The sequence below is a fragment of the Lontra canadensis genome, unplaced genomic scaffold (assembly GCF_010015895.1).
Source record: "Lontra canadensis isolate GAN:19392208 unplaced genomic scaffold, GSC_riverotter_1.0 scaffold6, whole genome shotgun sequence".
Lineage (NCBI taxonomy): Eukaryota > Metazoa > Chordata > Mammalia > Carnivora > Mustelidae > Lontra > Lontra canadensis.
In genome coordinates this window covers 28,652,507-28,680,218 of record NW_022631000.1, presented here as the reverse complement: position 1 = coordinate 28,680,218, position 27,712 = coordinate 28,652,507, and the positions used below count along the sequence as shown (strand labels likewise).

Below are 27,712 nucleotides of genomic sequence, written 5' to 3'. Positions count from 1 at the left end.
AACAAGGGGCTGTTGCCTGCCATTGGCGGGGAAAACATTTCCGCCAATACAGCTGCTGTCTGTGTTGCCCAGTACTCATATAGCAGGACTTGTCTCTTCACATTCTCTTAGCTCAACTTTCAAGCTAGATGGAAACAGCTGCCTCTGGCCATCATCTTTGTCCATAATTGTGAAATAGAATTTTTCCAGCTACCCAATTCTTTGAAAAAAGTTGTAGGATTGGAGTTTTTTGTTTGTTTGCTTGCTTGCTTTGTTTTGTTTCTTGAGAGAATGAGAATTTTCATAGCCTTTGAGGGATCTTTTGAACCATTTGATGTTGCAACAGATGAAACTGTGGAAGCTGTCAAGCTGATGATAAAGGTATGTACTTTGTCCCCAGGCCACTAAGATGTCTACTAATTTTAACTATGCCATGGCTTTAAACTATACATGGGGTAGAGATACTATTAGATACATTTTCAGCAAAGAGGAAACTAAAACTATTTGAAAATATCATTATTTGCTTACACAACAGTTTGATAAGAAGATAGTAACCATGGAAGTGTTAGACAGGAAGCAAACTGAGTCAGTAAATTCTCAGGAAAAAAAAAATTTTGACTTCTCCTTATGAAGTGTGTGGGTTGTGCACTGTCCTTTTGTTCTTCATAAAAGGACAAAAACATGACATTAACTCTAAACTAGCTAAGTAGAGCATGCCGGTTGTTGGATGGTACATTTGGTAAGTGAGCAACTGTAAAGATTCAAAGGATTTTGGAGGTGGAGAGGACTTCAAACAACCCTGAACTACAGCCTCATTTTGCATCCAGGGAGACTGAAGCTCAGAGAGGTTGACTAGCTTACCTACAATTACAGAACTGGAATAAGAAATAATTTGGATTCAGTAGCGTTCTCATAAGGAAATAATACAGGAAATTAAGACAAATATTTAGGTCTTGACTATCAGATGGTATTTGACTTGGAGATGATTATTCCCATCTAGTAAGGTGCATTTATTGAATCACAGTTACATTAGTTAAAAGAGATTACTGTGATTACTGAAACCTAGATCTTCTAACACAGAGGCTCTTAATCTTTCTATGTCTTGAATCCCTTTGGCAGTCTGGTGAAGCCTATAGACTCCTCAGAATGTCTTCAATTGCGTACAATAAAATACATACAAAGAAAAGAAAACCAACTATATTGGAAAATAATTTTCAAACCTTAAAAAACAAATTTGTGATATAGTACATGTGAGCTTCTTTATTTACACCTTATCAAATTTTAGCAATGCATCTAATAACTTATAATTTCAAAGTAGTGATCAGTATATTTTGAGATTTTTGCAACAACTATAATAATATAAAAATAATCTGTGATTTCTATTGGTGATGAAGTCATAGGTATAGCCAACTACTGCTTCTTTAGTTTGTTGCCTACATACATAATTGAAAGAAGATCTCAGTTTCATTCAGAGTTAATAAAAACAAAACATAGTTTTTTCCCATCTAAACCCTATTCATAACCTTCTGGACAGGTCTATAGGCTCCAAGTTAAGAACCCCTGCCTCATACTTCTTCATCTGTCCAAAACACTTTTATAATGCTCAGTGGAAAAAAATGTAAAAGAAGAGAGATTATATTACTGGGAGTCTAGTAACATCGAGATATACTGTTTTCATAATATGCTATTGATTTTTAAGGATTATTTCCACATTCCTCTCTCTGAAGATGAACAAGGCAGGTGGTATCTGGAGCTAATATATGCTGGAGCAGCCCTAAAGGACAGCTGGAGTCTTGCTGATGTTGGAATATCTTTTGGTTCAACTCTCAAATGCTTTGTTAAGGTATGATGATCAGAATAACAATTGTTCTAGATATCTACCTCATTTTGAATAAAGTTGTGGATAATTCAACAAAAGTCATTTCATAACTTAGGAAGAAGTTTTCTCTTCTTGTTTTCTCCTCTCTTCCATTTGTCTAACTGGTCTTATGCACAATTTCTGATGTACCGGGAAGTAAGGTGTAGAGACTAGAGGGAGTTTCCCTTGTTAACTCCTTATCTCCCTTCCTTCCTCTGTCCCCCTGTTGCTGCCCCAAACTGTCATCCCAGAACATCTCATGGACCAATACTGGAATGAGGGCAGGGGTGGATCTGAAATATTGATGTTGAAAGAAAATTCAATCACTTCCTTGGATCCCCAATGGATTAAGAGCAGGGGAGTGAGGAGAGGTAAGAAATTCTCAGCAACAATAAGAATGAAAGGGCAATTTCTACATTCAAATTCAGCCAGAGTAGTCATTCATGAATTAGGTGTACATACCTACACCTGGAGACAGCCTTTTCCATTTATAGTGTCCTTAATTAGTGTTTTTTAATTGGGGGTCCCTGCATGGGTTTTAAGAACTTTACAAAACCCTAAGATTACAAAATATGCAAAATTATGTGCCTAGAGATTTTCTGGGTGGAGGATCCTTAATTTCTGAAAATTTCTTCTTCTTTTGTTTTTTTTAAAAATTTCTGACAATTTCTTAAGGAGACAGGTGACCTAAAGAGTTTAAGCATTGATTTCTAGGGAAGAAACGTTATTCAATACTAGTTCTTTATTCTATATGAAAACATGAGACTCAAGGAACCAAGTAACTAAGTACACATTGTCTGCTAAATGGGGCACTAATTTTCTCATTTTAGCATTAAAAAAATTTTTATGATAGCCAAAGCTAACATTTTTTGTTTTTTAATATATTTCATTGATTGACTAAGTGGGAAGTCTATGTTTCAAAAAAATCTAAAATAGTTATTACTAACTAGTAAAAACAGGACACAGAAAAATTAGCATTGTGTGATTCCATTTAAGTAAATAAAAAATAACATATTTGTACATGTGTTTGTAATGTTTTATGAGCATTTATTCATGTATTATTGTTGTATTCTTGAAGAATGTTTAATTATCAAAAAGATAAATAAGACAACTCTGATTTCTTCTTTTCTCCTTCTGACACTAAGAAAATTATAGTATAATACTCCTTTAGGCAGACTAAATTCCATCTCATTTCTTTTTTTTAATCTCATTTCTTAAATGTCTTTCCTTATGTATTTAAATATATTTATATACCATGTTTTTGGTACTGTATAGGATAAACCCTTTAAAATATCCTGGAATTATTCAGTGCCAATAATGATGTTTGAGACTTTGTTGCTTGCTTACCTAGAGATAGTGGCACAAGTTTATTACTGATATTTGAGCAGGTGGAGGGATGGGATTGAGCCACAGCTATTGAGGGATATACATAATGTGAGTTAAGAGTATGAATAGTATACGATTATTTAATTCAGCACTGGCTTTCTTTCCCTTAATTTAAAATTCTAACTTTTATTTATTTTTGAATAGGTAGTACATTCACATAGATGACAAAAGATATAAAAAGTATATACAGTAAAAAGTCTTCCTCCCACCTCTGGCCTCCAGTTTCCCTCCCCAGAGGCAACATATTTCATAGTTTTACTTATAAAAATATTCCATAAATTCTGCCAATAAAACATCATCTATCACCATGGTGCAAGCTATCTTTGCACTGAACTCTGACCTTTCCCTGGAGTTTAAACTCTCAGTGGAAAAAAATAGGGTATAGAGGTAAAATGGGTTTACTCAAGAGAGGCAGAATATAATTACGCATCACAGAACTGGCCAACACACAGGGTTTAAATAAAAAAGTTCATGTTCCATGGAAATCTTAGTGATCTTAATCTTCACCTTCTCCAGTAGAAACACATTTAGAAAATTTCATATGACTGGTTTTGGGAAGAAAACCAGTATCTTGAATCTGAAGGAAGAAAATTACCTGCAAAGACCATAAATACTGGTTTTTCATCCTGACTTAATTCCTGTTTAGATTAAATGATAAAAAGAGGCCTATTTCAAAATTCCACACTATTTACTAAGTATGGATAATAGTAGTCTAAAATGGGATTACAATGACAAAAATACTTCGTGAAAATATCCCATGCCTCAGAGAATGCAGTCAGACCAGTTCTAAGCTATCTAATCTATTTTATGTAACAAAAGGCTGCATTCTAAGTCATATTGTTGCTTTATTGCATAATTAGATATATACAAATTTAAGTAGTACCTTTCCTATTTAACTATGCTACTTCATGCAGTTAGTTTTACCTTCTGAGAATCTTGGAAAGCTAGTCTCTTCATTTATTTTGCACAACTTAGACATATCAAGATGTAAACTACATGCTTTTGCGAAGTTTAAAAATTTGCCAAACAAATTATACAAACAATTATAAGACATATTAAGAGCAACTATATGCCAACAAATTTGACAATCTGGAAGAAATGGATGCATTCCTAGAGACATATAAACTACCAAAACTGAACCAGGAAGAAACAGAAAACCTGAACAGATCCATAACCAGCAAGGAAATTGAAGCAGTAATAAAAAATCTCCCAACAAACAAGAGCCCAGGGCCAGATGGCTTCCCCAGGGAATTCTACCAAACACTTAAAGAGAATTAATATCTATTCTTCTGAAATTGTTACAAAACATAGAAATGGAAGGAAAACTTCCAAACTCTTTTTATGAGGCCAGCATTGCCTTGATCCCAAAACCAGGCAAAGACCCCACCAAAAAGGAGAATTGCAGACCAATATCTCTGATGAACATGAATGCGAAAATTCTCACCAAAATACTAGCCAATAAGATCCAACAGCACATCAAAAGGATTACTTGCCACGACGAAGTGGGTTTTATTCCTGGGCTGCAAGTTTGGTTCAATATCCACAAATCAATCAACGTGATACACTACATTAATAAAAGAAAGGACAAGAACCATATGACCCTCTCAAAAGATGCAGAAAAAGCATTTGATGAAGTACAGCATCCTTTCTTGATCAAAACTCTTCATAGTGTGGGGATAGAGAATACATACCTCAATATCATAAAAGCCATCTATGAAAAACCCACAGCAAATAACATTCTCAATGGGAAAAAACTGAGAGCTTCTCCCCTAAGGTCAGGAAGACAACAGGGTTGTCTACTATCATCACAGTTGCTCAACATAGTACTAGAAGTCCTAGCCTCGTCAATCAGACAACAAAAAGAAATAAAAGGCATCCAAATCAGCAAAGAAGTCAAACTCTCACTTTTTGAAGATGATATGATACTTTACATGGAAAACCCAGAAGACTCTACCCTAAAACTGCTAGAACTCATGCAGGAATTCAGCAAAGTAGCAGGATATAAAATCAATGCACAGAAATCAGTCGCATTTCTATACACCAACAATAAGACAGAAGAAAGAGAAATTAAGGAGTTGATCCCATTTACAATTGCATCCAAAACCATAAGATACCTAGGAATAAACCTAACCGAAGAGGCAAAGGATCTGGACTCAGAAAACTATAAAGCACTCATGAAAGAAATTGAGGAAGACACAAAGAAATGGAAAAACATTCTATGCTCGAGAATTAGAAGAACAAATATTATTAAAATGTCTACGTTACCTAGAGCAAACTACACATTTAATGCAATCCCTATCAAAATACCATCAACTTTTTTCAAAGAAATGGAATAAATAATCCTAAAATTTATATGGAACCAGAAAAGACCCTAAATAGCCAGAGGAATGTTTAAAAAGGAAACCAAAGTTGGGAGCATCACAATTCTGGACTTTAGGCTCTATTACAAAGCTGTAATCATCAAGACAGTATTGTACTGGCACAAAAACAGACACATAGATCAATGGAGCAGAATAGAGAACCCACAAATGGACCCTCAACTCTCTATGGTCTACTAATCTTCAACAAAGCAGGAAAGAACGTCCAATGGAAAAAAGATAGTCTCTTCAACAGATGGTGTTGGGAAAATTGGACAACCACATGCAGAAGAATGAAACTGGGCCATTTCCTTACACCACACACGAAAATAGACTCAAAATGGATGAAAGACCTCAATGTGAGACAGGAATCCATCAAAATCCTTGAGGAGAATACAGGCAGCAACCTCTTCGACCTCAGCCACAGGAACTTCTTCCTAGAAACATCACCAAAGGCAAGGGAAGCAAGAGCAAAAATGAACTATTGGGACTTCATTAAGATCAAAAGCTTTTGCACAGCAAAGGAAATGGTCAACAAAAACCAAAAGACAACCAACAGAATGGGAGAAGATATTCACAAATGACATATCAGATCAGGGGCTAGTATTGAAATCTATAAAGAACTTATGAAACTCAACACCCAAAGAACAAATAATCCAATCAAGAAATGGGCAGAGGACAGGAACAGACATTTCTGCAAAGAAGACATCCAGATGGCCAACAGACACATCAAAAATTGCTCAACATCTCTCGGTATCAGGGAAATAAAAATCAAAACGACAGTGAGATACCACCTCCCACCAGTCAGGATGGCTAAAATTAACAAGTCAGGAAATGGCAGATGTTGGCGAAGATGCAGAGAAAGGGGAACCTTCCTACACTGTTGGTGGGAATGCAAGCTGGTGCAACCACTCTGTAAAACAGTATGGAGGTTGCTCAGAAAGTTGAATATAGAGCTACCCTATGACCCAGCAACTGCACTGCAGGGTATTTACCCCAAAGATAGAAATGTAGTGATCCAAAGAGGCACCTGCACCTCAATGTTTATAAAAGCAATGTCCACAATAGCCAAACTATGGAAAGAGCCTGGATGTCCATCAACAGATGAATGGATAAAGAAGATGTGGTATACACACACACACACACACACACACACACACACACACACACACGCATAATGGAATATTATGCAGCCATCAAGAAATGAAATCCTGTCAATTGCAATTACATGGATGGAACTAGAGGGTATTATAATAAGCGAAATAAGTCAATCAGAGAAAGACAATTACCATATGATCTCTCTGATATGAGGAATTTGAGAGTCAGGGCGGGGGTCATAGGGGCTAGGGAAGGAAAAAATTAAACAAGATGGGATCGGGAGGGAGACAAAAACATAAGAAACTCAATCTCACAAAACAAACTGAGGGTTGCTGGGTGGTGGGAAGGTAGGGATAGGCTGGGTTATGGATATTGGGTAGTTATATATGTATTAGGGTGAGTGCTATGAAATGTCTAAGCCTGATGATTCATAGACTTGCACCCCTGGGGCAAACAATACATTATATGTTAATTTAAAAAAAAAATATATATATATACACACACACAACAACAACAAAAAGACTGATGAATCACAGACCTATACCCCGATACAAATAATACATTATATGTTAATAATAAAAAAAAAACACTCCGAAATAAACCGTGCTCAAACAATACAATTCAGTCACAAGCCAAAAAAAAAAAAAAAAAAAAAAAGTAAGACATGTACCTCCTACCATGATTTCTTGGTTTATTTGTAAAGGGGAAAGCCTAATTTTATGTATTTTCAATGATGATTTTTTTAAAAAAGATTTTATTTATTTATTTGACAGAGAGATAGAGAGAGCACAAGTAGGTAGAGAGGCAGGCAGAAGGAGAGGGAGAAGGAGGATCTCCACTGAGCAGGGAGCCCAATGCAGGGCTCGATCTCAGGACCCTGGGATCATGACCTGAGCCGAGGGCAGCCGCTTAACCGACTGAGCCACCCAGGCGCCCCTTCAATGATGATTTTTGATGGTATTATTTATTTAATAACATCTGGCTTCCTTTAGTATAACTACCAGTGTTCCTTATTTAGAATATTTGAGGAGAGGTATCACATAGAGAGATGCCTTTTATTATGTGCATAAGGTGAGTTGACAAGTTGCTGTTAATCCCCATCAACGTGCTCCCTCTCAAAATAACCAACACGAAGAAATGTCTCCCAATTGGTGTGCCTCATTAAAACTTAAAATGCATTTTCTCACAAAAGTGAGGTTTATAAAATGGTGGATAAATAGAGTTAAAATATTAGAAAGGGAATTATGCTCCAGATACATCATGAATTAAGTGGGCCTGGGAAGTTCCTGGGAGCTTAAAAAAAAAAGAATAAACTCTGTAGGTGCTAATTTTCTTGCAATTGAAGAACATAACTTCATTAATAACAAATATATTTTCTTACTTGCACTATTGGTTTCATCTAAACATTCCCATATGTTTTGCAGTTCTCCCTTATTACTTGTTTAAGAGTTTTACGTACACCTAGTTATAGACACTTATGTTTATTCGTATTCTGAGAAGCTCTTTTTGAACTTACTTTTTTAACATCATGTAGTTACTGGTTCGCTATGAAGAGTGACTTGGGCCTTTGCTACTTTGTTTGCACATTACACATTTAATTTTAAGTATAAATTAGTATCCGTACTAAGGGCTAACAAGAAATCAGAGTAATCATCAAAGAAATAGGGAAAAGCTATTGCCTAAAATATAATTTTATCCACCCCGCTATCTTTTTATTTAGTTTTTGAAGGGATTTCTTCCTGCTTATAAATACCACATGGATTTAGGATGGACTTTAATGGAGCCATAGGAAAACACAAGCATATTGAAAGGGAAAGAGTGAATCCTATGTCCTTCCAATTTTTATTGAGTGAGTTTATGAGAAGCTGTTGAGAAAAACTGTCCTAAGCACTTTAGACTCAGGTAGCAGAGGGCCGGAACCTGCTTTTGGAGATGTGAGTCACTGAAATGGGCCCCAGATCAAAGCACCACAGCCTAAACTGCAGCTGTAACATCCATTACTCTTTAAAGGCTCTTTCAAAGAGATCTGCATGTTGATTATGTTATGGCAAGGTGTGATCTGGGAGGAGGGGAATGAATGTAATGTATTACAATTCTGAAGCAGGGAGGGACTCCTGGGGGAATCTGGAGGCAAATTTTGATAGGAGAAAGGGGGAGGATGGAATAGAGCTGAACAAGAGAAAAATGACTGGCTAGGAACGCCCCCCACCCCAGATCCGAAAACCCAGAGGCCTGATGCCCACTTGTGAGTCTTGCTTACGGCGCCTCTCCAAGACTCCCACATGACAGGGGCGGCTCCGAGCACACATGTCTGCCAAGCCGACAAGAGGCCACTGAAGACAAACACGATTGCCCTGAATCCGATGAAGAGGAAGTACATGCAGTTTCATTTTTTTGGTTCGAAAACTGAAAATGTTAATAGTCTTCTCCTCTCTGTCCCCTTCCCATTTTCCTGGTTTGCCATGTTTCTAGTTTTGGTGTATCTTGATTCATCTGTTATTAACAGGAAGATTAATATTTTTTCCAAACTTTCCATTTGAACTTGACTTGGGATGTATCAGTTTCACTTGCTTTTCTATTTATATTGCAAAAGAAAAAAAAAGGGAAATTTTTATCACTTATATTTAGAACTTCCCTTTTTAAACAGTGAAAGTAAATACACATTTTTTAGGTTACACCATACGGAAAATGAAAAGCATAAAATGCTAAGTAAAACATCCCCCCCACAACATTGAACTCAGTTCCACTCCCCAGAGATAACCTCTCAGAAAGGATTTTAAAAATTGACTCAGGGTTTAGAAACCATAGTACTTCCAAATCAGAGCCCAGCATGATGGTAGAGTTGTTTCTCAACGAACACCTCCATAAGTGCAGTGTGGATATAATTATCAACACTCCTCTTGTGTTTCTGGGTCTGCAGACTAAGAAGAAATGTTGCAAAACCCTGCCAAGTCTCCTTTATTTTTCTCAAAGCAGGAGGACTCCTTAATAGTCTCAGGACGGAAGAACAGGAGTCAGACCAGGAGTCGGGAACTTAGCTGGCCTTCGCTTTCATCCTTAGCCCCCATGTCGTGGGAGTTAGAGGCACTCAGAGCCACCCTCCAAATGTTTTCCCTTGTTTCAACCCCTAGACAGTGCTTATTCCTGAGTTTCCTCTTTTTCTTTTCCCTTAGGAAGAAGATAAGCCAACTCTCTATGTGTTTAATGCTGTGACCCAAGAGACAATGCCAATGATGGAGAACATTTCCCTTCTTGGTCAAAAAGTGTCTGATCTGAGAACCCTGGTAGCTCTGAGATGTGGCTTCCCTGTGAGTGTCTTCTGTCTCCGGACCCCAGAAGGACTGGAGATGTATGATTGCAACACCCTGAGGGACTACCAGATAGACATCGGTACTGCCCACCATATTCAATACCAGCTACTGCTCAGCACTATGGTTCTTTGGTACCAGACGGGCAAAAAATGGAGGAGTTCCTTCCAAACTAAAACTTCTGAAACTTCAGTAGGGATGTAAATGATCCATGCCCCTCTCTGGTATCTGGGTCTTTAGACTAACAAATAAGAAATGTCCCATAGACCTGCCATGTCTTGTTCTCTTTACTCAAAGCAGGATAACTGGTTAATATCCTCAGGCTAGAAGAGCAAGACTCAGACCAGTTTATGTTTTTCTCTTTCAAAATATATTGCAAGAATACACAGAAGCAAGTTCAAGTACGTATCCTTTTTCTTCCTTTGAACACAGTGGTAGCGTATGATACACACACTGTCCTGAGCTTGCTTTATGCAATCTCATTTTAAAACACTGTTGGTTATATTAATATTTTAAATAGTGAAAGTGGCTACTGTACAGTATCCCCGATGGACAGATTAGTGAGTTAGCATTCATCCCTGATCAGCAGATCACAACCTTTCTTTAAATATTCTACTTCCACGTTGTGTCTGCTGTAGCCATACACCATTAAAACAAACTCAAAGGACTGTCTGATTGTTTCAACCCCATAGGAAAATGGTTCAAACTTTATAGAGATTCTTGCTTAAGGTGAATGAATCTTTGCTGACAATCAGCAGACATTAAGGTAATGTTGTGCTGTCACATTTGTTGCAATGGAATTTGAGTTCTCCCAATTTATAGTCGGGTTTGTAAACATTGTTGAATTAAGCAGGTTTGCTTTTTACACTGCTAAATTTACAGTTATTGTTACTTCTATTATATCTGCTTATTCTTTCATGATATTTTTAATTGAGGTTCTCAAAACTTTGACATCATTTATCATCCCTGTTTTTGATCAAAGGAAGTGATGTTCTAGGATTTGTCCCCACAGTACCTCACAGTAAAGCACATACTGTTTTGCATGCTTGCCAGGGAATCAGCCCAGAACATGGTGGGGACTTATGTGAGTAAGGACACACAAGAGGCATTTGTTCTCAAGCAATTTATGATCTAGTTTTTTAATGAAACACAAAAGAATACATAAAAAAAATTCAGGTGACGGCTCTTTAGGCCTATGCTGCTCAGATCATGATATAACAGTTTACAGCTAGAGCTAGAAGACAATTTAGAAATGGCTTCACCCAACCCCAAATTTTTACAGATGTACAGAAAACAAAAATGTTCCAGATGGTTAAGGGTGTGTGAAGGACAACACATAGGCTTCCTAAAATGACCCTCTAGGAATGAGGGTTTTCAAATGTCAGGTTAGGGGCTCAATCATGACCAGAGTAGACTGCTTTGGCCACCATGAGCACAGGGCATAGGAGGAAAGGCAAGGAAAGAAGAGCCTCAAGGAGAAGGGAAGAAAAGTCTTTGGTTGGCTTCATATCTTTGCCTAAAGCATCCTTATCATTCCTCAAGCAGCCAGTCCACCTTTTTTTAACCAGAGGGTAAAGAGGTTCTTGATCAGCCTACCTTCCAATTTCTCCCTTTCCCAGTCAATGAGTCATCCCTGGTACTATCAGGATCTGAAACTTGACCCCTCTCCAAAAGCAGTGGAAAATTGGAAGGTCTCTGAGAAGCAGTCAAGCTCATATTGAAAATCAAAGACTTATGTAGCTCAGTTAGTCACTACATATATTAGCTCATATAAAAACACACAGAACTGCCTCTGCATTCTGAGCATTCATGACAAGGTGGTAGAAATAAGGCCTGCACATATACTTAGTTCTAATAGTAAGTCAGCTCAATGAAGGCTGAAGGGCTTAAGGAAAGCATTCTGGAGAATGCTGGGTATGAGCACAAAGAGGTAGGAAATATGGTCATATGAAAGGGAAGACATTCCAGGCTTCTAAACCAGGAGAAAAACACAAGCCACAGGTTCATGAACATGGGTTTAATCCAGGGAAGACAAATATCAGGAGACTTCTGAAAAGCAGAGGAGACTCACTGAGACCAATCAGAAACACAACTGGGATCAGATTGAGAAGGGTCTTAGGGGTGAGGCAACAGAGCACAGGCTTCACATGCTGGCAAACAGAGCTATACACATTCTGGAACAGAAGTGTTTAGCAGAAGTTTAATCTGGCAGCAAGAAGCATAAAATACAGAAAGGAGTTAGGAGAAGCAAGGTGTTGTGCCAATGGGCACTTTTGAGAATCCCAGTATTAACTAGCTCCACCAGCAATGGAAGAGAGAGGCAAATCTGAGAAACCCAGAAATTAGAGACAGGATGTCAGGCTGAATCACATTTAAGAGGGAAGCACCAAGTCTCTGACAGTAGGACTGTGGTGGTGAAATTGGGGAAAGGAGTGTATACTTTGGGTCCTAAACTTTAGATAGAAAGAAAGGCAGAGAATGTGTGCTTTCTCTAAAAGTTACTCTGCTAATTAGTGGCAAAGCTGTAAGTTCAACTGACGTCTTCCGATTCTCCTCCACGACAAACATGGAGTGAGGGCTTAGTGGTGAGTTCGGTTAGTAGATGTTGCTGTAGGCGTCCTGCCATGGAGTCAGGGACTAAGCCCTATGAGAGGTGCTTTGCTTTGAGAGTCTATACAGAGAGGGACATGTCAAGGGCCAAGGGCCAGTAGTCAGGACATGCTGAAGTCAGGGCAAGTAGACAGCTAATAGGAGTCAGAAAATGAGACATGTAAAGCTGTCAGAGGTGGGAGAAAAGGTGGGACTTTGCATTGTCACAGATGACAAAGGAGAGAGAGTTTTTACCATGCTGGTAAAAGACCAAAGACAATGTCTGAGAAAAACCTTTTGATTTGGCTTAAAAGTCATTGGTGAACCCAGAGAGAGCAGTTTTAATAAAGTGGATGGAGACAGAAATATTGCAGGGATTAAGAAGATGAGTAATAAGAGGATAAAGGGATTTTTTTTGGTGGTAGAATATTTAATGATTAACTTGTCAAGAATTTATCAAAGCTAAACATTCCCTACTACATGTGATTTTGTGACTTGAGGCTTAGTGGCACATCATATAGGTCCAACACACACACACACACACACACACACACACACACACACCTTTTTCTTATATCACTGTATATGGGACAAATGTTCATTTTAGCCTCATTTCATGTTCTTAAATCTCTATCCTGCCTTTTGCCTTCCTCTTGCTTATCTACATGTTTGTCTGCTAGTTACTCTGTCCATATTATCTATATGCTTGAAAACTGACATTAATCCTTTCTGGAACAAGGTGTGCCTAACAAATGAGTGAATGAATGAATGACTTCCCTTTACAGAATGCTGCCACTGGTATACCCCAATGGTAAATGCCTTAAGGCATGTATTCATGGCCAGAATGAGCAATCACAATCAATCTGTGGGCAGAGTCCTGGGAGTTCGGATCCTGAAATCTCAGCTGGCTCCAAGGCCCTTCTACCAGTCCTTAGGCCCCTTGGAGATCTACCATGCTGTTTTAATTCCTTTTACAAGTGAGGAAACAGGCTCAGAGAAGTTAAGTGACCTGCTCAAGGTCATATTGCTAAGAAACAGTAATCACACACTCAGGATTGGGTTCTTTCCAACAATTTATAGTGCCAACCCAGAATGCTTTTATCAATATCTACTTTTATTGGTACTCTAAGTTCTGATCAATGTTTTGTTTTGTTTCTCATTAGGGGAAACCCACACCAGAGAAATGATTTCCATATCAGATAGGCAATATTGACCTAAAGTATGTATGCCCCCAGGGATAGAGGGACCACATGGGGAGAGGTTGCAAACAACTCCCTAGAATGCACACTGTTGCTCATACCTGCTTTCCTGCATGGCTTGCCACGGTGATGGGTTTGCAAGAAGAAAGTGAGCAGATCCAGGGTTTGTAGATATATACAATCTTGGGGGGGGTCTTCTTTAAAAAAAAAAAATCCAAAATTAAGAATAGAGAATTAAAAAACTCATGTAGTGAAAGGCCCTGAAGCTTAAGTCTCATTAGTTCTACTTTCATTTCAGTTATAGACTTTAACTGTATTTTCTGGAGCAATGTACCATTTTTCTTTCTTTTTTTTTTTTTAAAGATTTTATTTATTTATTTGACAGAGAGATCACAAGTAGATGGAGAGGCAGGCAGAGAGAGAGAGAGAGGGAAGCAGGCTCCCTGCTGAGCAGAGAGCCCGACACAGGACTCAATCCCAGGACCCTGAGATCATGACCTGAGCCGAAGGCAGGGGCTTAACCCACTGAGCCACCCAGGCACCCCACCATTTTTCAAGTAAATTTCTATTTTCCAACAGAACTCCTAAGCTTACGAAGGAATTTAACATGTGACAAAGAGGCATTACAAACTAATTGAGATGGCAGTATTATCCAATAAATGGTGCTGGTTAATGTGCTTAGACGTTCTCTGGATAGGGCATCTGGGTGGCTCAGTTGGTTAAGTGTCTGCCTTTGGCTCAGGTCATGATCCCAGGGTCCTGGGATTGAATCCTACATCAGGCTCCCTGCTCATTGGAGTTTCTCCCTCTGCCCCTCCCTCCCTGCTTGTGCTCATTCTCTTTCTCTCTCTCTCTCTTTCACAAAAAATAAATAAATAAAATCTTTAAAAATAAAATTTTAAAGGTTGAACATTAAGAGAAAAACCAGCCATTGTTATCTTTGTTCTTTGAGGAATTAGGACTGCTTCATTGCAAGGAACTGAAATTAATAGTTACAAAACCTGTAACAATTGCTCCCAGATAGGGTATTAAAGCAGAATAAAATACAGAGCTTGATGGGAGGTGTTCTACTGCTGATGAGGATTTACATCATATAGACTTCTCTGTAGTTTTCAAAATCAGGGTTCATCAACAGTGGACAGGTTGAGCTAGGAAGAGCTGAGATCCTGAGTCTAGACGACCACTTAGGGAAGGGCAAAGGGGCCAGGAAGAGGGAAGTTAGTCTCAAATAAGTACTGCTGGTGGGAGCTCCGGGATAGGCAGGCAGATCAGTCTGCAGCTAAAGGCAGGAAGGCAGAGGATATCCTCAGGGAGATCCAGCAGGGACCTGGTGGGTGAATCATAGCATAGCATCAAGGTAGCAAATGAATAAATAAATAAATAAATGACATAAGAGATGAAAAACTAGATAAGCTGGTTGTTGACATCAGAGGCTCTGACAACATGTAACAGAAATCTAACCCCAGATTGGGGTTCAGAGCAGGAACTTCAGTTCCAGGCTCAGAGAACAGATGGACCTCAGTTCTGAAACCTAAAAGGTAGAGTAGGATACAGGCACTCATATTCTGGGGCACTAGGTGGGGGCTTGGTCAGGAGGAATCGGGCAAGTTAGTAGAACTGGAACAATATCCAAGCAGGATGAACAAGAACACCAACTTCCCACCTGAGCCTGGAATCTTAACATATTCCCTTTCAGTGGAATTAAGATTATTCTCTGGGCCTAAAGCTTGGCTGGTTCTTCAAAATGGAGGCTGTGTGGCCCCAGCTGTGGAAGACAAAGGAGGCTGGGGTACAGTGCCAAGCAAGCTTTTCAATACTCATCTGTGGGTAAATTTTATGGTAAACTACAAACAGCAAATCACTTTTAAATCAAGAGATGAAATAAATGCAATTTGAACAGTGTTTAAAGTCCTTTGCTTCCAGTACTACCCACAGGAATCAAACCTTTAAATAAGAAAATTAAGTACAACAAGAAACTTTAGAGAAACTAAATCTATGGTGTCAAGGATGGTAAATACCAGCAAGTATTTATTATGAACCTACTATGTGTCTGAGCCTTGTCCTACTGCCAGTGCCATCATATTGATTCAAAGGCAGCCAGCCAATCTACAGATTGTTCAATGACATCTGCCAATTAAATTCTTGTTTGGAGACAAAGATAACATAGAGGATAGGAATGTAGGCACAAGAGCCAGATTGCCAAGGTACAACTCCTGATTCCACTCCTTACTGGGTATGTAAAACCCAGGCAAGTCACTTAATCTCATAGGGCCTCAGTTTCTTCAACTGTCAAGTGAAGAGAATAATATGAACCACACTTAGGACTGTTGTAAATTTTAAAGATTTTTATTTATTTATTTATTTGACACAGAGAGAGAACAAACAGGCAGAGGGGCAGGCAGAGAGAGAGGAGGAAGCAGGCTCCCTGCTGGGCAGAGAGCCCAATGTGGGGCTCGATCCCAGGACCCTGGGATCATGACCCAAGCGGAAGGCAGAGGCTTTAACCCACTGAGCCACCCAGGCACCCCTGTTGTAAATTTTAAATTAGCTTATTCGTGTAAAGTATTTAGAATAATGTACAGCATATAATAAGCATTCAGTGAATATTAGTTATTTATATTCAATATATTATTATTATTAATTATTTTTAGTCTTGTGAATTCAAACTGGGAAATATAGACAGATAAAACTGGTTACCAGTATGGCAGAAAATGCATGGTGCCATGAAGAAAGGTTGGGTCGTGGTGAAGCAATGTTGCATTTACAGTAGTAGAGAAACTGTAAGGGAGCAGCAGGGCAGCCTGTCAGCAGAGAAAGGAAGAAGACACAAAGAGATATAGAGGGCTTGAGAGAGAGAGAGATCCCGGAGCCCATGGGAGAGATGGGGAGTCGCCCATCTGGAGAGGAGTCTTTGTTCCTAATGCACAGCAGATCTGGCCACTGTCTCAGTATAATAAACCCCATTTTCTTGAGGGCCTCCTTGCAACCCAAAAGCATAACTAGAACAGAGTCCACAGACTGGATGAGACATGATGCTTGAGCTCAGAGAGTTCTCTATTAGTGTTTACAAACTAGCAATTCCAAAACAAAAATGTGTTTTCTTTTTTTTTTTTAAGGTTTTATTTATGTATTTATCTGACACGGAGAAGGAGAGAGAGAGCTCAAGCAGGGGGAGTGACAGGCAGAAGGAGAGGGAGAAGCAGGTTCCCCGTGAGGCAGGGAGCCCAACTCGGGACTCGATCCCACCTAAGGTAGAAGCTTAACCAACTGAGCCATCCAGGCATCCCCAGAAATCTATTTTCAATGATCAAGAGTTTCAACATACACCATGGTGGCCAGTTGAGCAATTCCTTTAACTATTTGCAGAGGTGAAACAAGGACATAGTTAAGAAGAGCTTCCCAGAGGAGGTGATACCAGTTTATGTTGCATCATAAACTATTAGAAGGAGAGTGTGGGGAAGAATCACAAGAGTTCAGACACCAAAAGAGCAGCGAAAGAAGAAGCCCGAAGGCCAGAAATACCCTGATGTGTATCCAGAAGTTCAGGAGAGCTGCTGGGTTGCTAAGGGTTAGGAGGTCAGTACATGGTCAAAATGGATTTGGAGAACAGGGTAGAATTTCATTCAACAAATATTTACTGATTATTTACCATGAGCCAAGCACCATTGAGAAAAGTGGGCATTACACTGTGAGAAAGAGCAGCAAGATGTCCTAACCTCTTGAAGTTTGCAGTCTGGTGGGAAACATAAGCATCAACAGAAAAATAGTGAATTTTAAGAACTCTAAAGTATAAAAAACAAAAACAGGACATGGTAACAGAGTTATGTGGTAATATAGAGGGAGGCTATTTTAGATGGTTAGCCAGAGGAGGAGGTGACATTTGAGCAGAAACTAGAAGAAAGAAATGGGGAGGCTGGTTGGTGGTAGCTTCTAGAAGTAGATTTAGGTGAAAGATCATGGAGGTCTGAAAGAGGGTGGAGCTGGTTAGATGGAGGCAAGGAAATGGTTCTTAAACCTTCACGAGATAAACTTTACAGGCCTAAGCTATTGTACAGATATAGGGCACAAGAAAGGGAAGGATGAGGACCAACTCTTAAATCTCTAGCTGAGATAACAAGGAAGATAGTGGGGTCACAACTGAGATGAAAGATGATGAGTTGCCTTTCAGAGCAATGGGGTCATAGGGCAATCCCTTAGATGGTGATGTCCCCAGCAGGTGGAATCTGGAGCTGGAGCAGAGGCCTGGAGTGGAGGTTTGGACTTGGGAATGAAGGCCATGTGGGTGGTCAGTGAAGCCAGTAGGGTCACTGAGATTGCCTGTTAGTCAGCCAATGAGTATTTAATGAGCACTTACCAAGTGCCAGGCTGTGTGGCAAGTCTTTTCTTTTTCTTTTTCTTTTTTTAAAGATTTTATCTATTTACTTGACACAGAGAGACACAGTGAGAGAGGGAACACAAGCAGGGGGAGTACGAGAGGGAAAAGCAGGCTTCCCACCTAGCAGGGAACCCAAAGTGGGGCTCCATCCCAGGACTCTGGGACCATGACACAAGCCAAAGGCTGAGGCTTACCGACTGAGCCATCCAGTGGTCCCTGTGTGGCAAGTCTTGAAGGAGATTTCTTTTTAGTGGAGACATGAAAAAAAGATCTCCGAAAAGAAAAATGATTTCAAGTACTGATGATAGGAGTTGGGAAGAAGTTAAAGTAAGGTCATAGGATAAAGAATAATGGAGTGGGAGGAGCCAGTAGTGGCCAAAACAGTCTTCTGTAAGGACATAATGCTTGAATTGAAAACTGAAGAAGGACATTGTCCTGTGAAAAGGTTGAAGACCTTTTGAAGCAAAAGAAAGTATGTCCTCAGGTCTTGCGATGGGAGTGGACTTGGTGTATCTGAAGGACAGGTGAAACGTCAGAGTGGCTGGAATGGAGTGAGTGAGACAGGCTGGAGGGAGGTGCGAGATGAGGGTAGGCCAGATAGGAAGGAGACTGGGTTTTATCCTGAGGGAATGCATAGAGAAAGAAGAGAAGGCTGAGGAAAGAAGATTCCTGAAAACACCACCCTGAGGAACAAAGGGAATGCGGTGCCACAGAGGGCAGACCAGGAGAGGGTAAGTGATAAATTCTCCAGCAGAAATGAACATATTACTTTTGTGTTGTTGCACACAATGGCTATCTTGCGATGGATAAAACAAAAGGGTCAGGGGTGCCTGGGTGGCTCAGTTGGTTAAGCGTCTGCCTTCGGCTCAGGTCATGGTCCCAGGGTCCTGGGATGGAGTCCCACATTGGGCGCCCTGCTCCTTGGGGGCCAGCTTCTCCCTGTCCCTTTGTCTGCCACTCCCCCAGCTCATGCTCTCTCTCCCTCTCTCCCTCTCTCTATCAAATAAATAAATAAAATCTTTGAAAACAAAAAAACACGAAAGGATCATTTAACTCCACCCTTAGCCCGTTTGTGAGCTACAGGCCCCAAAAGCCATCGGTCCTGCCAGTTTCTTTAGTTTCCTCTTCCAACATAAAGGTTTGAGTTTACATGGTGATGTATATATCAGCATGGAATCAACGTCCACAGGACTGTTTTAAGATAACTGCAGAAACTGTTTCAGCATTATAATGGAATGGAAGGGCACAGAACCTAAAAGTCTTCTCAAGTCAATGAAGGCCTAAGCTGAAAATAGCATCCCAGTCTACTTATTCCAAGGTTACTTTTCAGTTTGCATCTAGCTTATGCCTCTGGTTGGAAAAAGCTATCTTTAGAAGTTTTATGGATTGCCACACTGCAGGGAGGGACGGGAACCATTAACGACCTCTCTTGATTCACAGGCACGACACTTCGTTTGGATGTCTGGGATGGATGGAAGGAATTTCTGATGGGTTGTCTTCTGGGACAAAAACTTAAAGTGCAACGCTATTTATCGAATGAAGGACCAGTACTCAAGTACGGAGATAGAGCAAATGCTAAATTAAGTACTTTTTACTAAACTTCTATAGGACGTTGAGTCTGCAATTCACTGTGTGGCTGGGTTGCTGCACTATGCTGGTTCCGCTGAGAATGTCTCAAGCAGATGTTCTTACTGAGATATTTGCTGGGATAAGATAGCAGGGATGTCATCAGGGCTGACAGCCTTTGGTGACAGATGGCAGTTCAGGTAGACTTTCCTCAAGAAATGCTAACAATTTCAACAAGTGACTTCAGTTTGGTTTGGAAATCAGAGTTTTCACAACACTTTTGAAGCCTATCAGAATAAGTACCTTGCCACCCTCATATTCAATTATTCTAAAAAGCACTAATTGCTAACTGATTGGCTGAAAATTCTAGCTCCCTCTTCGTAAGCTGCCAAGTAATTTTTCAAACTTTTAATACAAGCCTTTTGTACATACTTTTGCCATACACGTGTGGCTGGGGCAGTGGGCAGTAGGCTCAGAGAAGCACACGGTCATGTTAGCATGATTCTGCCATCAGCAGCATCCCTAAGGTGTAAGCTGCATTACTCTTACGGTTTTAATTCACTGGTATTTTTGGACAGTGCTCCCTCCTGGTGATTTAATCATGCTTTACAGAAACCCACACATGCACCAAGAGCTCTAAGGGCTCTAAGAAGTGACAGAATAGAAAACCAGCTTTTGTAATTTTACATATTATTCAATATTTTAAAGTAATTTCTATTTGGGGATAGTAATAATTCCCTTTTTCCATGTTCTAAGTCCAAAGAAATTGTTGTATTGCATTGGTACTTTAAATTGTGCATATTTATTGAGTACCTTTTAACATGACACTGTGTTACCTAATCTTATACTTATGACAATTTTATAAGATAATACTCTTTTATCATGTTTTACAGATAAGGAAACCGACATTAAGAAATCTGCCCAATGCCACACAGCTAGGCAGGTCACAACTGGATGTGGAATCCCAATAATTTAACTCTAATGCTCAGATGCTTAACCATTCCACTTGACTTAACATTTTGATAAAATCTTAGGAGCATGAGCAGCAGGGGTGTGCCCTGTCCCCAACATGCACTCCTGCACACAGCCCAGCTGACCCACCTAGGCCCACGTGCTCACTCTGCTCCAGGCCTTTTCGGCTCTGGTGATCAGTTCCCAGCCTAAAATCTCCCTGCACACACTATCCGTATTTCTCATCATGCTTAAACACACACACACACACACACACACACACACACACGCATGCATGTATGAATAGAATGGACAGAGGCACAAAGGGAGGAGGGGAAAAAGAGGGAAAATATATCAAACAGTTCAGAAAATACACATGAACAAACTTAAAAGCTCCTTTTATTCTATTCTGCTACCCAATCAGCAAATACCTATTGAGCATGTACTATGCCAGATCCTAGGTATATAGCAAAGAACAAGATATGGCCCCTGCCTTCGGCAACCTTGCAGTCCAGCAGGGGAAACAGAAAACAAGTAACCGATTCTTGCAGAAGCAGAATTGCAAAATATTTAGGGGCACAAACTCCAGGATCCTTCTGTCTAGGTTCAAAGCCCCATCCCTGTTTAGTTGTGTAAACTTGGGCAAGTTATATAATCATCCTGTATCTCAGTTTCCTCTTTGCTAAAAAGGGAATAATAATAATAATAATTATTATAATAATTATTATTATTATATTATATATATTATATTATATATTATATTATATTATAATAATATCTCATAGAACTGCTTTAGAGATTGCATGACGTAGCAATCATAGGAATTTAGAAGGGGGGCTGGCACATGGTAAGCAGGACATAAATGTTAAGTGTTGTTGCTCTTACTAGTCAGTGTGAAAGTGTTAGGACACGGACATAGTGCAAAACGATATGGGAACGTGTGGTGTGGGCAACCAACCAGAATTACCGGCTCAGGTGAAGTATCCTGAAAAAGGCAATTGATGAGATCTAAATGGTTGAGTAAACGATAGGGAGAGAAAAAAAAAAAAAAGATATCCCCAAACAGATGGAACCACACATACAAAGTCCCAGGGGGGCAAGAGAATAGATTCAAGGAACTGAAACAAGTTCCACATGTAGATCACTGAGTGAGAGGGAGCTAGTGGCCAGAAGCTAGAAGGATAAGAAGAGGCCAACTCTTACAGATACCCATAAGAATGTAAAGGAATTTGGACTTTATATTTTAAATGTTGGGAAGATATTTAAGGTAGAGAAAAGCCAGGATGAGATCTGAGTTTTAGAACGTTGGCCCTGGTTGCAGTGTGAGGAAAAGAGGCAGGCAGGAGACAGGTTGACCGTGATGAGGTTGACAGTGGCCAGAACTAGGCTAATGACAGCAGAGGTAGGGCTAAGAAAACAAACTACAAAAAGATACATTTGGGAAAGAGCATCAGTAAATCTTGGTGAAAGAGTGCCTCTAGCTCTCATAACTTCAGTGCTAAGGATGAAAGCAAGGGCCAGTTAGTTCATCCAGGAGGGGCTCTTCTCCCCAAATCAAGAAAACTGATCCCATCCAGAGATGCTGATTTGCATTAATGAATTTTGACAAAAACTCATGTGTGAACCAAAATGCCAGTGTATTAATGTAATCGCTCTAATTAGTTATAATCTAACCACCACAATTCTAATCTAACTGTAGGTCCCAGAGACCCACATGTTCTGGGCAGGTCATCTTCCTTACACAGGAACCCACATACACATCAAAAGATGGTGTGGTGAGTGTGTAACCAGTGAGAGGAGAGTCGGTTATTTGCAGTAGATTTCAGATGATAGCAGGCAAGCTTGTCTCCATCTCTATGATGGGGTCAGAGAGCCAGGCCCAAATATATCCTGTATCTGTATCACCGTATACCTAGCGGGACCCTATCTAGGTTTGCCTCCCTAATTCTTATCTCTCTAAACAGCCTGCACCAGTCATTCAGCTTATGCCTTATGGGGTATTGTAGGGACAGCAGGAAGGCCAGTGTGGCTCTAGCGCACTGACAGGGAAGGGGGGTTGTGGGAACGGGGGCAGCGGCCAGATTGTGAGAGGCCTTGTAAGCCAAGGTGAGGAATTAGGATTTCGATTGCAGTGGGAAGTTATTTGAGGGGAAGAAGAGGAGCTCCAGTTAGGAGACTGCGGCACTGGTGGTAGTGCTGGTGGGGGCGCAACCTAGTGGTTTCAGTCAGAATAGCAGTAGAGACTTTGAGAAGCCCAAAATAAACACTATTGTTAGAAAAGACAAAACAAACAAATACACAAAGCATTCAAATTTCTTCGTGCTGGATTTCTTCCAAAACTTTCCCACTTAATATAAAGCTTGAGGGGTGCCTGGGTGGCTCAGTCATTTAAGGGTCCAACTCTTTGATTTCGGCTCAGGTCATGATCTCAGGGTTCTGAGATCAAGTTCTGTGTCAGGTTCTGTGCAGGGCTTAAGATTCTCTCTCTCCCTCTCCCCCTACCCCTCCACCCTCTCCTTCCCTCCCTCTTTAAGAAAAAAATTAATATATATATATATATATATTTATTTTATTTATATATATATATATATATTTTTTTTTCCCCTCAGCATCTGAGTTTCATAAGAAAGAAAACCACTCTAAGAAAAGCACTTTGAACAATTTACATGTGCATAGTGGGATAATATGGCTAAGTAGGACCTGTGCAGTTTGTTTTTTTTAAGACTTTATTTATTTGAGATAGAGAACATGTGCAGAGGCTGGGGACAGAGGCAGAGGGAAAGGGAGAAGCAGACTCCCCGCTAAGCAGGGGGCTCGATCCCAGGACTCTGAGATCATGACCTGAGCTGAAGGCAGACGTTTGACCAACTGAGCCACCCAGGACCTGTGCAGGTTAACCTATATATTACCATATGCCTTTTCTGAAATTTTTTACTTAAAAGTTAGGAAGAAATAAACATTTTAACTAGCATGCTTTGTGGTTATTTAGTGTAACTACATTTATCCATTTGCTGACTTCCTAAACACTCACCTCTACTTATTTCATTCATTCAGGTATCAGAAAAAGGTAGCCCTGTACATCGCCGCCTTTTATGGATACATTGAGCTCACTGAATGGGCCCTGAAGCAGGGTGTGCGGCCCGAAGAGGCTGTGGGTGTTCACCCCTGTCGAGCATGGTGCCATGAAGCCCTTCATGCAGATGTCTCTAAATGCCCCATTCATGCAGCTGCAGAAATGGGCCAACTGTTGATTCTGAAGGCCTTTGTCCACTGCAGCGTGCTGTGCCTGGAATGCAAAAATGCAGCAGGACAAATTCCCCTGACCATCGCCTTTAAACACAAGCATAAAGACTGTGTATTGTATTTATTGAGTAAAATGTGGTCTACAGTTTCTTTTCCAAAAATTTCAGTCCCCATGAGGATTTATATTAAAATAAAACAATGGGTCCTCAGAGCCCTGAGTCACAACCTTAATAAAAGCCAGCTTTGCAGAGCAAGGGTCTCTGGGGCAAAAGTCGGAGACACAGTGATGGTGGATGGTTTCAGCACACCAAAAATGACCACCAAGAGCTGGTACAAGGCTAGGTGCGAGGATTCACGAAGCACCGTGGCCAAGCTACCGCCTCTCAGGGAAGAAACTGCAAGCCAGAAACCTGTCAATCCTTTGGCAAATTCACAGCACGACACAAAACAACAAACCTTGAAATTGCCTCCGCTGGTAGATGCAAGTACACTCTCTGAATTACAAAGACATCAACAACAGCATCAGAAGAAAATTACTGCCACAGCTAGGAAAAAAGAAAAGCTCATAAAAAATACGTATCTCCCTCAAGTCCCCCTCCCCCCAGTTTCCAGAGTAGGCTACTCACACCCATCTTTTTACTCTGCAACACCCAAAGCGGACTTTTTACTCAAATCCTCCTTGGTGTGTTTCTCGGAGCACAGTGGTAAGACTCCAAGGGAGAACGCCATCTACTGCTTAGCTGTGGCCAGGTAATATTTTCTTTTTAAACATACAAGGGGGGCACCTGGGTGGCTCAGAGGGTTAAGCCTCTGCCTTCGGCTCAGGTCATGATCTCAGGGTCCTGAGATCGAGTCCCACATCGGGCTCTCTGCTCAGCGGGGAGCCTGCTTCCCCCTCTCTTGCCTGCCTCTCTGCCTGCTTGTGATCTCTCTCTCTCTCTGTCAAATAAATAAAATCTTTAAAAAAAAAAAAAACATACAAGGGCAAACCTTTAGTAGGGCATGTCTAGGGCAGGGAATGGTCCATGAAGCCCTACCATGCCATATAATGTAGTACAGGTTGTTCCAGTGCATCAGTATCCGGCTTCAAGGACCTCATCTTAGCCTTGTGTCTAGGACTGAATAAACCCATTTTACCTGCCAGACCAATCTGTGTAGCACCTGACTCCTCAGGCTTGCAGAAAGAAAGGAGACACCGTGCAAAGAGTTGTATCAAATAGCAAGGTCCCTTGCTTATTCTTTTCTTTTTAATTAATAAGAAATTGTTAATTATAATTAAAAGGAGAAGGGGGAAACTTGAAGTATGGGAGAGAGGCATCAAAAGTGTCATGGAAGACTGGATGATGATGAACGGGGAAGGAAAAAAGGAACAACTATGAAGACTTCAGTTGACTTACTGGGCAAGACATACTGGTTGGGGAAGATCTATACTGGACAGTGTGATAGAGTTGATATTAATTTTTTAGGTCGTTTAAAACGTGACCCATTGTCACATTTAAAGCCAGAAACAGATGTATCAGGAGTGGACTTTTCAGGCATATTCATTTCATAAGATAAACTTTTGCATATTGGTCATCAGATTTCACTGAAAACACAACTCTGATCAGATCTCAGGTCCCATCTATTACTTATAAGGTATAATTGGATGCTAATATTACAGTAGAAATATAGGTTTATGAGCGGCTTTTCCCCCTACTCAACATAATGAAAAGGAAAGAACAAAAAAAGGCTAGATTGTTTTCGTTGCCTCTCTGCATTGGTCTTTGGTTCGGCTCTACTTTATTTCCCTTAAACTGTTGCCACCTAGTGGTCAGAGAAATTTGGGCTCTAAAACTGATAAAATTCAGGACTGCACGAGATTGATAGAAGATGAAGAAACTGCTTAACAACTTTGATCTTTGTAATTTGTGATACAGCTCTGACTAGAATGCATAAAAAGAGATATTCTAAATTTCTAGAAAAAGACTAGAAATTGATTGGTTGAAAATATCACATAGCCATCTTAAAATCAGGCTGTAAACGTAAGAAAAGAAATACTGATTAGTTTTATCAACAGATGCACAGTAGAAAGCAAACAATGTACTTTTAAAACATTCTAAAGTGCTTATTATGTCCCAATAAGTGCTAGGCAGAATGCAAACACGCAAAGGTAAAGCAATGAGTTAATCCAGACCATTAACGATGAGTTAGGCAAACTTGAACAGAGTTCAAATATCTGAAACACTAAAGTACTTTAATGCAAAATTGCTTCTCATAGATTTAGTGAATGCCCTTTAAATTTAAAGGACTTCATCAGACAAAAGGAGCTAGGTAGTGGTGGCAACATGGTCAACGGCACTGCTTTGTGAAGGGGTCAGAGAGAAATTTAGTTTTCAAAGAAGTAAGTGGATCTTACTTCCCTTACTTACTTACTCCCCTAAAAAGGCATTTTAGGGGAGAGGGAGAAACTGGCTGAAGGTGAGACTAACAAGGCAAATTGCACCTACGCTGAGATCTCTTTGTGTGCCCACGTGGAGAGTCCACTTATTAGGAAGTAGGTAGGAAGATCACAGAAGTTTTTTTGTTTTTTCTTTTTGTTTTTATCAGGTAAGTCACATAAGCAGTTTATGTTTCTTTTTGAAGACAAATCTGGTGGAGATGTGCGGAAGAGTCACTGGGAAGAAGTCTTACTGAAGCTGTGGAAGGCCCACTGTAGATTTAGGAGGCTGTAATAAGAGAAACAAGGAATGATAAAAACCTGGACTAGAGCAGAAGTAGGTAGGGAAGAGGAGGAAATCCAAATATGAAAGATACTTCTGAGGAATGATCTACAAAACTAGATCACTAATTAGATGTAGAAGCAGAGAGAGAAAGAGGAATGGAAGTTTGTTTCCAGGTGTAGAGATGGTGAGGAGATAGCAAAGTCACTGTGTTAGAGCAGGAATACTGAAAGGGGGCAGGTTTAGGAAGAAGATAAAAGATGTGGAAATTGGAAGTGTGGGTCAGGATTTAGGAGTCAAGGATATGTGAGTTGAACCAATCAGTAAGCAAGGCCTTCTAGAATGACAAAGGACAGACTCTCAGAGGGTCCCTCTGTAGTAAATCACATTTATACCCTACAAAGTAGGAGTGATCATATTTAAATCTGCAAGTCTTTATTAGTATATAGCCAGAGAAGAGCTACCATAAAACATAAAGTTTCATTGCATTATGGTAAAAGGGTATTTAATATCTTACCAATGGAAAAAAATGTGTTTTCATGATGGGGGAAAAAGAGGAGAGGGAGACGCATCAGGGAATATATGATGTATAAGGATGCCTGGGGGAACAGACAGAAAAGTTTCTATCTAGAGAATTCTATATAACATTGAGTGGTCTTCTGTTTCTAGGTGTTGGTGCTAAATTTCTAGTATTGCCTTGATAAAATATTTCCAATGCTTCACAAGGAACTAGTTTGAGAAAAATTCCTGTTTTCTATTTTTACAACTTACCTTGTGTGACAAGATAAGCTAGCGACAGCTCCAAAATCAACCTGGAGATTTCTATCATTTCAGCAATAAATAGAGACAATATTGGACTTCCTTACAAATTATTTGTCTTATTTTCTTTCAGTGCCTTTAAAGAGAAACGATGGCTTCAGCAGTTAGGAATAGCAAGAGTTCTAGCCAAAAAGAGCATTTCTAACCTGACTACACAAGGAGGCCTAAAAGCATGTGAAACTCCTCCTGAAACTGTGCTTTGAAAAGTCATGACAACTCCAGTTTGGGCAAAGACCTGATCCAACAGAAACTTCAGTTCTCATATTAACATTTCAAGTAACTAAT

General features: G+C 40.0%; 1 protein-coding gene across 1 annotated transcript; it reads left to right on the top strand.

Moving 5' to 3' along the window:
* The first annotated feature begins 76 nt into the window (after nucleotides 1-76).
* ANKUB1 (ankyrin repeat and ubiquitin domain containing 1) lies at nucleotides 77-27,712 on the top strand. Its single transcript, XM_032852465.1, has 6 exons — nucleotides 77-360; nucleotides 1,679-1,822; nucleotides 9,852-10,068; nucleotides 19,590-19,704; nucleotides 23,721-24,659; nucleotides 27,501-27,712. The coding sequence occupies exons 1-6, from the start codon at nucleotides 271-273 to the stop codon at nucleotides 27,628-27,630; spliced, it is 1,635 nt and encodes a 544-aa protein (XP_032708356.1). The 5' UTR covers nucleotides 77-270; the 3' UTR covers nucleotides 27,631-27,712.

Coding starts and splice junctions, on each gene's coding strand:
- ANKUB1 (XM_032852465.1), top strand. CDS start 271: ATGAGAATTTTCATAGCCTTTGAGGGATCTTTTGAACCATTTGATGTT. Junction 10,069..19,589: donor GGACTACCAGATAGACATCG/GTACTGCCCACC, acceptor CTTGATTCACAG/GCACGACACTTCGTTTGGAT. Junction 19,705..23,720: donor AATGAAGGACCAGTACTCAA/GTACGGAGATAG, acceptor TCATTCATTCAG/GTATCAGAAAAAGGTAGCCC.